This window comes from Sitophilus oryzae, unplaced genomic scaffold (genome assembly GCF_002938485.1).
Source record: "Sitophilus oryzae breed Bouriz unplaced genomic scaffold, Soryzae_2.0 scaffold_1498_pilon_pilon, whole genome shotgun sequence".
NCBI classification, from domain to species: domain Eukaryota; kingdom Metazoa; phylum Arthropoda; class Insecta; order Coleoptera; family Curculionidae; genus Sitophilus; species Sitophilus oryzae.
The window spans coordinates 2,157,958-2,172,123 of record NW_022146167.1 but is presented as its reverse complement, the minus strand read 5'-3'; the positions used below and the strand labels follow the sequence as shown (position 1 = coordinate 2,172,123).

General features: G+C 33.8%; 1 protein-coding gene across 1 annotated transcript in view; it reads right to left on the bottom strand.

Moving 5' to 3' along the window:
* LOC115877727 (dynein heavy chain 2, axonemal) overlaps positions 1 to 14,166 on the bottom strand; it is a 129,843-nt gene that overhangs the window by 13,091 nt on the left and 102,586 nt on the right. The window contains exons 55-59 of the mRNA XM_030894014.1: positions 12,694 to 12,906; positions 12,372 to 12,596; positions 12,104 to 12,265; positions 9,468 to 10,527; positions 4,664 to 5,241 (exon numbers count right to left, since the gene is read on the bottom strand). Of these exons, the coding sequence (XP_030749874.1) occupies positions 4,664 to 5,241; positions 9,468 to 10,527; positions 12,104 to 12,265; positions 12,372 to 12,596; positions 12,694 to 12,906 (2,238 nt within the window). The remainder of the gene's footprint in view (positions 1 to 4,663; positions 5,242 to 9,467; positions 10,528 to 12,103; positions 12,266 to 12,371; positions 12,597 to 12,693; positions 12,907 to 14,166) is intronic.

Genomic DNA, 14,166 nt, shown 5'->3' with positions numbered 1-14,166 from the left:
AAAATGAATTATTCCAGAATCATTTTAAGTGTCTCACCCAATTTAAAATTTTCCTCTTCTCTATTTTAAGATGGTAAAAAGATATTTTAATGTAATTTTTCGCGAGGATGCCGATTTTCTACATTAAAATTTTTTAAATCATCAATTTTGACAGATACGACGCCATCTTGATTTTTTTTAAATGGAAATCCCCACATATTTTAGCATGGTCCGGTAGACATATTTTAGCTAATTTCAAAAATATATAGTTTAGTATACTTTGCACTTACCGTTTTCGATATACAGTGGATTTAAAAATGAATTGTTCCAGAATCATTTTAAGTGTCTCATCCAATTTAAAATTTTCCTCTTCTCTATTTTAAGATGGTAAAAAGATATTTTAATGTAATTTTTCGCGAGGATGCCGATTTTCTACATTAAAATTTTTTAAATCGTCAATTTTGACAGATACGACGCCATCTTGATTTTTTTTAAATGGAAACCCCCACATATTTTAGCATGGTCCGGTAGACATATTTTAGCTAATTTCAAAAATATATAGTTTCAAAAGTTTTCAAGTCAAAATTGACGTTGTAAAAAATTTTAATGTAGAAAATCGGCATCCTCGCGAAAAATTGCATTAAAATATCTTTTTACTATCTTAAAATAGAAAAGAGGAAAATTTTAAATTGGGTGAGACACTTAAAATGATTCTGGAACAATTCATTTTTAAATCCACTGTATATCGAAAACGGTAAGTGCAAAGTATACTAAACTATATATTTTTGAAATTAGCTAAAATATGTCTACCGGACCATGCTAAAATATGTGGGGGTTTCTATTTAAAAAAAATCAAGATGGCGTCGTATCTGTCAAAATTGACGTTGTAAAAAATTTTAATGTAGAAAATCGGCATCCTCGCGAAAAATTACATTAAAATATCTTTTTACTATCTTAAAATAGAAAAGAGGAAAATTTTAAATTGGGTGAGACACTTAAAATGATTCTGAACAATTCATTTTAAATCCACTGTATATCGAAAACGGTAAGTGCAAAGTATACTAAACTATATATTTTTGAAATTAGCTAAAATATGTCTACCGGACCATGCTAAAATATGTGGGGGTTTCCATTTAAAAAAAAAAAAATCAAGATGGCGTCGTATCTGTCAAAATTGACGTTGTAAAAATTTTAATGTAGAAAATCGGCATCCTCGCGAAAAAATTGCATTAAAATATCTTTTTACTATCTTAAAATAGAAAAGAGGAAAATTTTAAATTGGGTGAGATACTTAAAATGATTCTGGAACAATTCATTTTTAAATCCACTGTATATCGAAAACGGTAAGTGCAAAGTATACTAAACTATATATTTTTGAAATTAGCTAAAATATGTCTACCGGACCATGCTAAAATATGTGGGGTTTCCATTTAAAAAATCAAGATGGCGTCGTATCTGTCAAAATTGACGTTGTAAAAATTTTAATGTAGAAAATCGGCATCCTCGCGAAAAATTGCATTAAAATATCTTTTACTATCTTAAAATAGAAAAGAGGAAAATTTTAAAATTGGTGAGACACTTAAAATGATTCTGGAACAATTCATTTTTTAAACCCACTGTATATCGAAAACGGTAAGTGCAAAGTATACTAAACTATATATTTTTGAAATTAGCTAAAATATGTCTACCGGACCATGCAAAAATATGTGGGGGTTTCCATTTAAAAAATCAAGATGGCGTCGTATCTGTCAAAATTGACGTTGTAAAAAATTTTAATGTAGAAAATCGGCATCCTCGCGAAAAATGACATTAAAATATCTTTTTACTATCTTAAAATAGAAAAGAGGAAAATTTTAAATTGGGTGAGACACTTAAAATGATTCTGGAACAATTCATTTTTAAATCCACTGTATATCCAAAACGGTAAGAGCAAGGTATACTAAACTTTATATTTTTGAAATTAGCTAAAATATGTCTACCGGATCATGCTAAAATATGTGGGGGTTTCCATTTAAAAAAAATCAAGATGGCGTCGTATCTGTCAAAATTGACGTTGTAAAAAATTTTAATGTAGAAAATCGGCATCCTCGCGAAAAATTACATTGAAATATCTTTTTACTATCTTAAAATAGAAAAGAGGAAAAGTTTAAATTGGGTGAAACACTTAAAATGATTCTGGAACAATTCATTTTTAAATACACTGTATATCGAAAACGGTAAGTGCAAAGTATACTAAACTATATATTTTTGAAATTAGCTAAAATATATCTACCGGACCATGCTAAAATATGTGGGGGTTTCCATTTAAAAAAATCAAGATGGCGTCGTATCTGTCAAAATTGACGTTGTAAAAAATTTTAATGTAGAAAATCGGCATCCTCGCGAAAAATTACATTGAAATATCTTTTTACTATCTTAAAATAGAAAAGAGGAAAAGTTTAAATTGGGTGAAACACTTAAAATGATTCTGGAACAATTCATTTTTAAATACACTGTATATCGAAAACGGTAAGTGCAAAGTATACTAAACTATATATTTTTGAAATTAGCTAAAATATATCTACCGGACCATGCTAAAATATGTGGGGGTTTCCATTTAAAAAAATCAAGATGGCGTCGTATCTGTCAAAATTGACGTTGTAAAAAATTTTAATGTAGAAAATCGGCATCCTCGCGAAAAATTACATTGAAATATCTTTTTACTATCTTAAAATAGAAAAGAGGAAAAGTTTAAATTGGGTGAAACACTTAAAATGATTCTGGAACAATTCATTTTTAAATACACTGTATATCGAAAACGGTAAGTGCAAAGTATACTAAACTATATATTTTTGAAATTAGCTAAAATATATCTACCGGACCATGCTAAAATATGTGGGGGTTTCCATTTAAAAAAATCAAGATGGCGTCGTATCTGTCAAAATTGACGTTGTAAAAAATTTTAATGTAGAAAATCGGCATCCTCGCGAAAAATTACATTGAAATATCTTTTTACTATCTTAAAATAGAAAAGAGGAAAAGTTTAAATTGGGTGAAACACTTAAAATGATTCTGGAACAATTCATTTTTAAATACACTTATATCGAAAACGGTAAGTGCAAAGTATACTAAACTATATATTTTTGAAATTAGCTAAAATATGTCTACCGGACCATGCTAAAATATGTGGTGGTTTCCATTTAAAAAAAATCAAGATGGCGTCGTATCTGTCAAAATTGACGTTGTAAAAAATTTTAATGTAGAAAATCGGCATCCTCGCGAAAAATTGCATTAAAATATCTTTTTACTATCTTAAAATAGAAAAGAGGAAAATTTTAAATTGGGTGAGATACTTAAAATGATTCTGGAACAATTCATTTTAAATCCACTGTATATCGAAAACGGTAAGTGCAAAGTATACTAAACTATATATTTTTGAAATTAGCTAAGATATGTCTACCGGACCATGGTAAAATATGTGGGGGTTTCCATTTAAAAAAAATCAAGATGGCGTCGTATCTGTCAAAATTGACGTTGTAAAAAATTTTAATGTAGAAAATCGGCATCCTCGCGAAAAATTGCATTAAAATATCTTTTTACTATCTTAAAATAGAAAAGAGGAAAATTTTAAATTGGGTGAGATACTTAAAATGATTCTGGAACAATTCATTTTTAAATCCACTGTATATCGAAAACGGTAAGTGCAAAGTATACTAAACTATATATTTTTGAAATTAGCTAAGATATGTCTACCGGACCATGCTAAAATATGTGGGGGTTTCCATTTAAAAAAAATCAAGATGGCGTCGTATCTGTCAAAATTGACGTTTTCAAAAATTTTAATGTAGAAAATCGGCATCCTCGCAAAAATTGCATTAAAATATCTTTTACTATCTTAAAATAGAAAAGAGGAAAATTTTAAATTGGGTGAGACACTTAAAATGATTCTGGAACAATTCATTTTTAAATCCACTGTATATCGAAAACGGTAAGTGCAAAGTATACTAAACTATATATTTTTGAAATTAGCTAAAATATGTCTACCGGACCATGCTAAAATATGTGGGGGTTTCCATTTAAAAAAAATCAAGATGGCGTCGTATCTGTCAAAATTGACGTTTTCAAAAATTTTGATGTAGAGAATCGGCATCCTCGCGAAAAACTACATTAGAAAATCTTTCTACTATCTTTAAATACCAAACAGGAAAATTATAAATCGAGTGAGACACTTAAAATGATGTCCCTGTACAATAAAGTCTTAGTTAAACTGCCTTAAAATACCCAATGCGTGCCATTCCCCCAGACCATGCGCGGTATTACCCAAAAGCCCGGGTAATACCGCGCAGTCACACATTTTTATTTTTTTCTGTTAATAGATACAACAAAACAAAAGTACAACATACAAAAAATTACCTCATAAAAAAAAATTAACATCAATCTAGGAGCTATTTCGCTTATGTGCGCGGAATTCCCCCGGCTTCCCCTATACGCGATCTCGGGAGGGGAAAATTGGACGACAAGCAGAGAGAATAGATGTTAGGTAATAGCTCTTCTTTCAGGTGTATTCCGAAGAGAGACGGCAACCTAAGAAGAAGAATATCTCTTGGATGAGCCTTCAAGAGGCATAGGTTTTGTTTTTGTTTTGTAAGTTTTGTTATTGTGGCAAAGAGTATTATTATAGATACCTAAAATAAATCTTTCTTACTTCAAAATCTGAATCATTGAAACTATAAATAACATTCCATCCCAACTCCTGAAACTTTTTCCTCTCCAATAAAATGGCATGGAAAAAACAGAGCCCAAAAAGCAGCTTCTTGTACTTTTCCGGATGCTGACAAGCGTTGAACTGATCCTCAGTGAGCAGCTGGTAGAGACGCTTCAAATTCGCCTTCAAACCCTTTGGAGGTTCAGTGGTCATTTTAATCCCAGCCTGCAATATGGAAATTGGAAAATCTGGATGGGGACTGGAACTGAGCCACAGCCTAAACTTCTGATGCACTTTTCCGGTTTGCAAAATTTCTACGATTTTGTCCAATTTGGGCATCCAGCTTAACGACAAGTGACAATTGGCTAGAAACACCCATTGGCCATCTTTTGCGCCAGTTTGTAGAAGCTTTGTTGCTATGGGAGCTTGTCCTTGTCCTAAACTGAGACACTGGAACCTTGAGGTCATTTGGGAAGCCTCTGCGAGTTGTATGAGCCCTGAAGTAGGATCTACTCCGGGAGATAGTACGAAAATTAAGGGAGTTTGGGGTACGGATTCTTCTAAAACAGCTTTAACGTCTAAAAAAATTAAAAATAAAGCCTTAAAAACATTCAGAACCGCGAAATTAGTGAAATAAATTAGTGAAATGTCGCTGACGTATCTTCAACAAAAATTAGTGTTACAGTGTGTAATTTATTTATTTTTTTTTATTGTGAAATTAGTGAAATAAATTATTTATTCTACTAATTTCGATGTTCTTAAAATTTAGAATTTCAACATTTTGTTGCAAAAATAGAAATAGTAGTTTATCCAGAAAAAAATAAAGTCTGCTCAGCCATCATTCAACGTTACGTCATCGTTATTTGTCAAATATGAGTTTTAGGGTGTGTCTGGGATCAGTTAATATTGTTTAGAAAATTTAAAGTACCTTCCTTAGATTTTATAAATTTCGTGGATAAGTAAATTCGCTTCATTTTTGTCGAAGGCACGCCAGCGACATTCGACTATCTGATTATCTTTGTCTTTGATACTGATTGAGCATTGTTATTCGAATATTAATTATTTATTGGATAATATTTATTAGTATATTAATTATTTAAAGAAAAAAAAATCAAAGGTAAGTTGACCAATAATGTTTAAAGTGATTAAGTTACCTAACATAAATACATATTTCACTGAATAAAATTCGGTTTAAAAAACGATTTTAAATAACACATATCTTGTTTTTTGAAAATATGGAACATACTTCAGAGATTTCCATACTTTTAGTGTTGTGGAGTTCTTTTAAAGATAACATTTTTCCTACTGCAGACAGCTTCATATACCGGGTGCGTCTCAAAAGTGGCTCACCCCTATAACTTTTTTATTTTATGAGATAAGAAAACGAGATTTGGTATGTTAGTATATGACATAAATTAGGATTGATTGACGTATTCAATTCTTTTCGGCCACTTCCTGTTTCACCGGAAATAACTACAATTTTTGATTTTTAAATGGCACCCTCGGTATTTTTTGACTTTATTCGATAGAAAATGACATTCTGAATAGAATGACATATCATATGTGAACTTTTGACATTTTTGCTTAAAACAAAATTGAATTTTAAATTTCAATCTAGAGTGCCACGGATGTGTTAAAACACTAATTTTCAATCAAGGAGCCTTGGAAAAATAGATTTGATCGTCTAATGTTATTCGTGTCTTATCCTGGCCGGTTAAAAGATGCCGAAATTGTAATTTTAATCATATCTCAATTTTTTCAAATGGAATGAGGGTGGCTCATTAGCATATTTCGAGAAAGCATTTTTTTACGAATAATTTGGTACCACACACTTGGTATTTCGAGTCAAATTGTCGTTATGAATCGCATGTTGCAATTTCAAATAAATCATATTCGATCAAGTCAAAAGTTGACATATGACATGTCATTCTATTCAGAGTGTCATTTTCTATCGAATAAAGCAACAAAACACCGAGGGTACCATTTAAAAATCAAAAGTTGTAGTCATTTCCGGTGAAATAGGAAGTGACAGAAAACAATTGAATACGTCAATCAATCCTAATTTATGTCATATATTAATATACCAAATATCGATTTTTTATCTGAAAAAATAAAAAAGTTATAGGGGTGAGCCACTTTTGAGACGCACCCGGTATTAGCTAACACTTATATTAGTCATAATGTCTATTTATCCACTAACTTTATCATACTACAAAAACAAACTTTCAAAAAGAACACAAATCTAAAATATCGTCGAAAATCCAAATCAACTCTTTAATATCACGGGTCAAACAGTATACAAAAAACACAAAAAGTTACATTAGTTAATTTTTTTTATTGTTTTGACTTTTCAATGTCAAAACATATTTTAATGTTTCCCTGGTTACTGGTTCTATGTTTTGTCCATTCAGCTTAGCTATTTTTCAAAGTAGTAGATATTTTAAAACATTTAAAAAAAATAATTTATAGTTATATGATTTAATTTTTGTTAAAAATTTATATAAAAAGTATGTTAAAATAATATGACAAATATTTTCAAAAAATAGATACACGTATCAGTTATATCTTGATTAAAAAAATTTCATGGTCTATATTTTTAGTAATTGTTGTCAACGCAGCGAAAAAACGCTTCAAGTTTGCATTCACGTCTAATATCATTCTGCACATGCTCAGTAGCGTATTCAGAGAGAAGGATAGGCTTATACAATAACCTTGTTCTAGAAAGAAAGAAATAGAAAAACGCATGTGAAAGTCAAAGAAAACAAAGTCGTAGGTATAGTGTGACCTAAGAGTGTGACCAACGGATCTGTAGCTACAGGGTATCGGCAGGGGAACGCAGTTGTAAACAAAACACGCCCAATTTCATTCATAAAATAGGCATGGGCGTACGGTGTTATATGAAAATAATGTGTATCATAAATATAATACTCAGATTAATAATTTTTTTCAAAAAACTTTATGCTGTTTGAATCGTTACTGTTGAGTTAGCAGATAAACACTAAAAGCTTTTATTAAAGCTCCCTTAAATATTTTGAATCATCTTATTATTGTGTTGTTAATATAATAGAAGAAATAATTACAGCTGGGGGTTGGAACCTTTGGTGTTACACAGCAAAATAAAACACTAAATCAGTACAATACACCAAAACACTTTTAATTTTACACTGGACGCACGTTTCGCTAACCATGTCTGCCATCAGCAGATGATCAAGACTGAGTCTTGAGGTATATTTATTTATATATCTGTACTAACTATATTTTTTTCTATAATACATAATTTTAGATATAACTATTTCCAGCAAAAAAAAATCTTGAAAATAGTTAACTTTGGAAGCGCAAATAAAACATAATTTTACTTACCAGTAGATCCAATATTGCCTATTACACCAGATATGGTATCCCTCCGCCAGCAGTTTTTAAAGGTTAGGTCATTGTCTACCCATATGTTTCATCCAAATAGATAATACTTGGCTATATTTTCGAATTTCGCGTATATATTTATATCTCTCTCTGCAATATAATGGGCCGCTCCATTAATATTTATCTGTTATTTTGACATTTACGCCAAAAAAATTAATTTGATTTTAATAACCCCCTAAGCGTTTCCTTGCAAAAGGAAAATTCGATTCTTCCTGCAACTTTTGCAAAAGCTCTCTAATTGCGGGAACGAGTTTGAATTCGAGATAAAATCTATTTATCAAATTCCTGACCACTTCGAAAAAGTCGTCAAGCTTTTCGACAGCAGTCTCACGTGGTCGTTTCTTTCCAGAGCTGGATATCATTTTATCGGGGTTAGTTTTCAGCCTTTTTTTATCTTCTGTGTGATTTTTTATAGCCGATACGCTAACTCCGGTATAAAAAAAATATCCGCTCAAGTTTACGTTTAAGCGGCAACTTAAGCGAACTCTCTGTAGCTTCTTCATCGCAAACCTTATTATGAACACAAGGAAATAAACCAAATGAGATTTCATCCACGTTATTATTAACTTACCTATATAAATTAACTATTATTTCTTTTGTCTGACTATGTAGAGTCTTACCCTTAACAAATTTATTCATTTTAAAATACAAATATACGATCAAGCTTGATATTAATAATTAAAAACTACGAACGAAAAACATTATAACAAGATAACAAAACAATAAAACACAACTTAACTATCAAATATACGAAAAATATAGGAATAAAGTTTAGGATAACCGGTATAAAATAATGAAATAAAGTAATAATGATCAAAACAATGACACCGCCACTGGATATTTCAATAGTATTCAATATTCCTACTCTTTTCAGAAGAGACCCTGAAGTTGGGGATAAAGCAAGCGAATAGAAAAGGCGTAAAAGCCGTGGCAACCGCGTGGTAACAAATCCTGTGACGTACTCTCGCCAATCATGTTCGATGAATAGGCGGCCATGCGCGGCGATGTCGGTTTGCCAATGCTATCGTTGAAAAATCTTCAACTTTCATAATAAGCAGATTATACAGAATGAAAGAAATAAGTTATTAAATAAAACATATCGAACAATATGAACTACGTTAAAATTCCTTAGTAATGTACGTCAGAATATATGCTAAACACATTAGGTATATAATAAAAATATATTAAATTTATAGTTCATGTCTGGCAATTTTGCAATTTTATAGATAAACGTGGCAATGTCGATTTTTTTTCTCGCATTCCTTCCGTAGCTTCAGATCCGCTGGTCAAACAGTAATATACATATGGCATAGCTATCCACGAATATCAAAGAGTTGAACGGTGGCTAAACATCCTATACAAGTAAAATGTTACGCTTGTTTACCTAAAACAGGAGGCTCAACATATTGAGGCCCTAACTGGTTCACTATAAAGTTGGTGATACAGAAAGATACCCTGTCCGCTCTGAGAGATCTGACAAACAGCATTTTCTGAAACTCGTTGCAAATACCATCCCATTCAGCTATCAAAGGCAAGGTTTCAGGTTCTGTATGAGTATACCAGTTATACCAATCCCTAGAATACTGCTCGAACGAATCAACCACTCCGTGAAAACCTTGCAATTTATCCAATTCTGTTATATTATCCCAAGCGACCTCGTTTAACCACGTCGAGCAGGGATTTTCCCGTTGATTTTCTCTATCCAACACCACGCCACCTGAGAGCAAGAAGCCGTACTCCGTCGTTACAATCTTTCCTTGGGCGCTCAGAATTTTTATGCACATGTGGAACGAAAAAAGGAGTTTGTGTTTCTCGAACAGGGCACGACAGGTGTATTTGTAAACAGCGAAAGTGTGGAAATCGTTCAAAGAGTTTATCCTCTCCTGCAATATCGCGGCCTTGGGACTCTTGGCTATGGATTTCAGGAACAGGAAGATGTAGGCGTCAAGGGCAAACTGGTACATCGGGTCTATGTTTCCCATGTCGTTGAGCACGAAGAATAATATTGAAGCTCTTTTAGCACAGGGCCTGTATCCCTCTCTAGCCGCGTCGATCTGTACTTCTGTCTTTTCCGATATGTCCAAACTTTCTTTAACCGATGCCGAAGTAGCTTTGGATGTTTGCAACGTGTTAAACAATTCTGCGTCTTCTAACAACGAACCTCTCGATTCGTTTAGGAGCCTCAGCAGTTCGTTTTCCAAATCAGTCAAAGTTCTTTTGCCTGTAGCTATTGTGATCACCAAGTTTTGCTTTTCTTCTTCCAATTGCGGTCTCTCTTTTTTCACTACTATTCCCAAAAGTTGGGCTTCTAATCCTTGTTCTTTCACGGCAAAATTTACCAAGGTGGTTTTGGTACTGATCTCCGGTGGGTAATGAGGATTGGTCATTTTGGTGGTAATGAAAAATTTAAATCTTGGGTCATAAGTCACGTATTTGTCATCAAGCTAAAAAAAAACAAAATATTTTAGACATTCTTCTATGAATAGGGTAAAAAGGAAACGTCTTCGTATCCTAGCCTATCCACCAAATTTGGTCGCGATATTACGTCATCAACTTTTGAGGTTTCTTACGTCAAGACTAACTGTCACAGTGACACGTGTCGATTATAACTAGAAAACTGTCCTGGACTGGGTCCTTCTGAACTGGATGGCATTTGTCCACCAGCACTTTACCATTAGCTGCAGAAGTATGATTCATGGATTGGAGGATATAAATTCATTATTAAATAACATTATTATCATCAAAAGAATATATTAAAACTGAATTATAACCAGAAATCTGTACTGGACTGGGTCCTTTTGAACTGGATGGCATATCTCCATCGACAGATTACCATTAGCTGAAGAAGTATGATTCTTGGATTGGAGGGTATAAATTCATTATTAAATAACATTATTATCATCAAAAGAATATACTACAACGGAATCACAACGAGAAAACTTTCTTGGACTGGGTCCTTTTGACCTGGATGGCATATGTCCATCAGCAGTTTACCATTAGCTGAAGAAGTATGATTCTTTGGTTGGGGGGTATAAATTCATTATTAAATATCATTATTATCATCAAAAGAATATGTTAAAACCGAATTATAACGAGAAAACTGTCCTGGACTGGGTCCTTTTGAACTGGATGGTATTTGTCCACCAGAACTTTACCATTAGCTGAAGAAGTATGATTCTTGGATTGGAGGCTATAAATTCATTATTAAATAACATTATTATCATCAAAAGAATATATTAAAACTGAATTATAACGAGAAAACTGTCCTGGACTGGGTCCTTTTGAACTGGATGGCATATGTCCATCGACAGATTACCATTAGCTAAAGTTAATGATTCTTGGATTGGAGGGTATACATTCATTATTAAATAACATTATTATTATCGAAAGAATATACTAAAACTGAATCACAAGGAAAAAACTTTTCTAGACTGGGTCCTTTTGACCTGGATGGCATATGTCCATCAGCAGTGTACCATTAGCTGAAGAAGTATGATTTTTTGGTTGGGGGGTATAAATCATTATTAAATATCATTATTATCATCAAAAGAATATGTTAAAATCAAATTATAACGAGTAAATTGTCCTGTAATGTCCTGGGTCCTTTTGAACTGGACCTCAATAGTCAGATAACAATTTTTTCTGTTATCCAAGAAACCTCATTCTTAATAAGTCCATATCCGACACGAGATATCATAAGAAAAAGGCCCAAAACAAGAGCCAAAGTGGACGAAAGAAGTTACGACAAAAGTTTTAATAAGAAACACTCTGTGTGTACACGGTTAAGTTGGCCTTGGTCCATTCTATCGACATACCAAATTTCAGTTAAATTGGACGATTTTTCTAAGCCGTAGGCTGTCCTTATCACTTTTCCTCTCACCTGTTGTGTGGCGTGTCGCGTCACGGCCTTGAATTTTTACTTCCAGCCCGCGTAAAGAAGTTTCACTTCAAAAAATTGAGAATCTTACAACCCTTTGAATAAAAAGAAAAAAAAGTAAGGAGTAATTGTTAGTTTCTGACCTTAATCATATTGTGACCACCTTGTTTCACCACGGCCTTGGACAAAATAGGGTTCATTGAAGGGTCCATGGTCTCCATGATGTTCTGGAGCAGAACTGGCTGTCCATATCTGACTGCCTTTTCGACCACTCCCATAAAGTTTGGCATACCGAAATCAATAACCTATTTAACATATAAAAACAATCGTGTAAATCTATATTGTTTCAAGATTTAACATCTTTAACAACCGAATATATTGTTACGTAATAAATATTATAAATATTCCCACCTGCAAATCATTTTTTCCTTCCATAGCTTTGATCCATTTCTGTGCTTGACATTGGGGATCAATGACCAAAGCCCATCTAGAACCCTGCGTCACGATTATACCGTTTTCCGTACTGAAATTATCAGCTGGAAGACCCTGTATGTTCCATTCTCTTATGGTAGTTGGATCGCTCAAGAAGTTGATTACGTTGAAATCTATAGAAGTGGGGATTTCCAAACTTGTAACCTGGAAAAATTCAATTTGTTGTCATTTATGAATTCGGAAAAAAATGGCTGAAACAACTAGTGTTTTAAAAAATTGTTTTAAATGTTAAAATACTAACTTCTTTAATCCACATCTCCACTAACTTGTCCCTGTAGGTGGTTACAAAGGGCCCAACATACGATATAAAAGCCGTGGATAACAAACAGTCTCCTGGCAGGAAAGTATATTTCAAATCCAGTTCTTTAACTGTTTCTTCCCATCGCTGTCTTTCACCAGCTAAACATTCAACCAAGGTAGCAGCTCTTTCGAGTTTGAGTTTCAACAATTCTGCCTGAAATATAAATCATTCCAATTTAGTGATTATTGGAGAAGAACATTAATTGATCGCAGAGTATCACAATTCTTAGGAATCATTCTGGACTCGAAGCTTTCCTGGAAAAGGAACACGAAGGAAAGGATGATAAAGGGAATAAATGCATTCTATGCATGTAAAAAACTATTTGGAAAGAGATGGGGTCTGCAACCGTACATTACACACTGGACGTACACTGCTATAGTTAGACCAATCATCACTTATGGGGCACTAGTATGGTGGGAAGCGGTACTTAAAGAGACTAATAGAAAAAGTTTTACAAAAGTACAGCGATTAGCAGCTCTAGGTACAACTGGAGCAAGGAACAACACAGCGCAAGCTGCGCTAGAAGCAATTCTGGACTTGCAATCAATCGACTGGCTCGTGAAGGATCTGGCCGCTAAGGGTGCCCTAAGATTAAGGGAATCCAATCTGTGGAACCAGACCAACTACGGTTACTCGAGGATATTGTCAGTGATAGGGAAAATCATGGTGAACACGAGTCCACATCTGCTAGAGCAGAAAACGGACTATATGCTCACCAAACATGATTTTGGAGAAAAGATAAGGATTCGCATCCCGACAAGAAAAGAATGGAAAAGCAACCGAGTAATGAACACTCAAAAGATAGCAGTCTACGCAGATGCTTCCGCAACTTCCAGGAGGCACAGGTATAGGCATCTTCTCAGAGGAACTAGACATCCGAAGATCTTTAAGGCTATCGCATGGCTGTAATGTTCTACAAGCAGAGGTTTACGCCATAAAGGAAGCGGCTAGGTATACGAGAGAAAATTGCTGATAGACCCATAGGGGATATAGTGATATACTCTGACAGCTTGGCCGCCTTAAGAAGCATCACCATGCAATCAGTGAGATGGAAAACTGTGATGGAATGCCGAGAAGCACTGTCCTGGCTGCGTCGGGGCGGGGCTATTCTGTGCTGGGTGCCAGGCCACAGCAATGTGGTGGGCAATCAGGAAGCAGACAGACCCGCCATAGACGGGGCCAGGGGAGAGGCCGTGGCAGATGACCCACCACTTGAGTAGGGGTAGAAGGCCGATTCACCATCAGGAGCAGGAGCAGAGCGCACAGCGCATGCGCGTAAATCAGCTAGGAATATGTAAAATACGCTAATAAACAAGAATAAACAGGTTTGGTTTGGTTTGAACAGCTTTAAAACAGAAATAAACAGGTATGAACAAAAAATGAACAGGTCTGTTGTTTTAAGCTAAAAAGCGG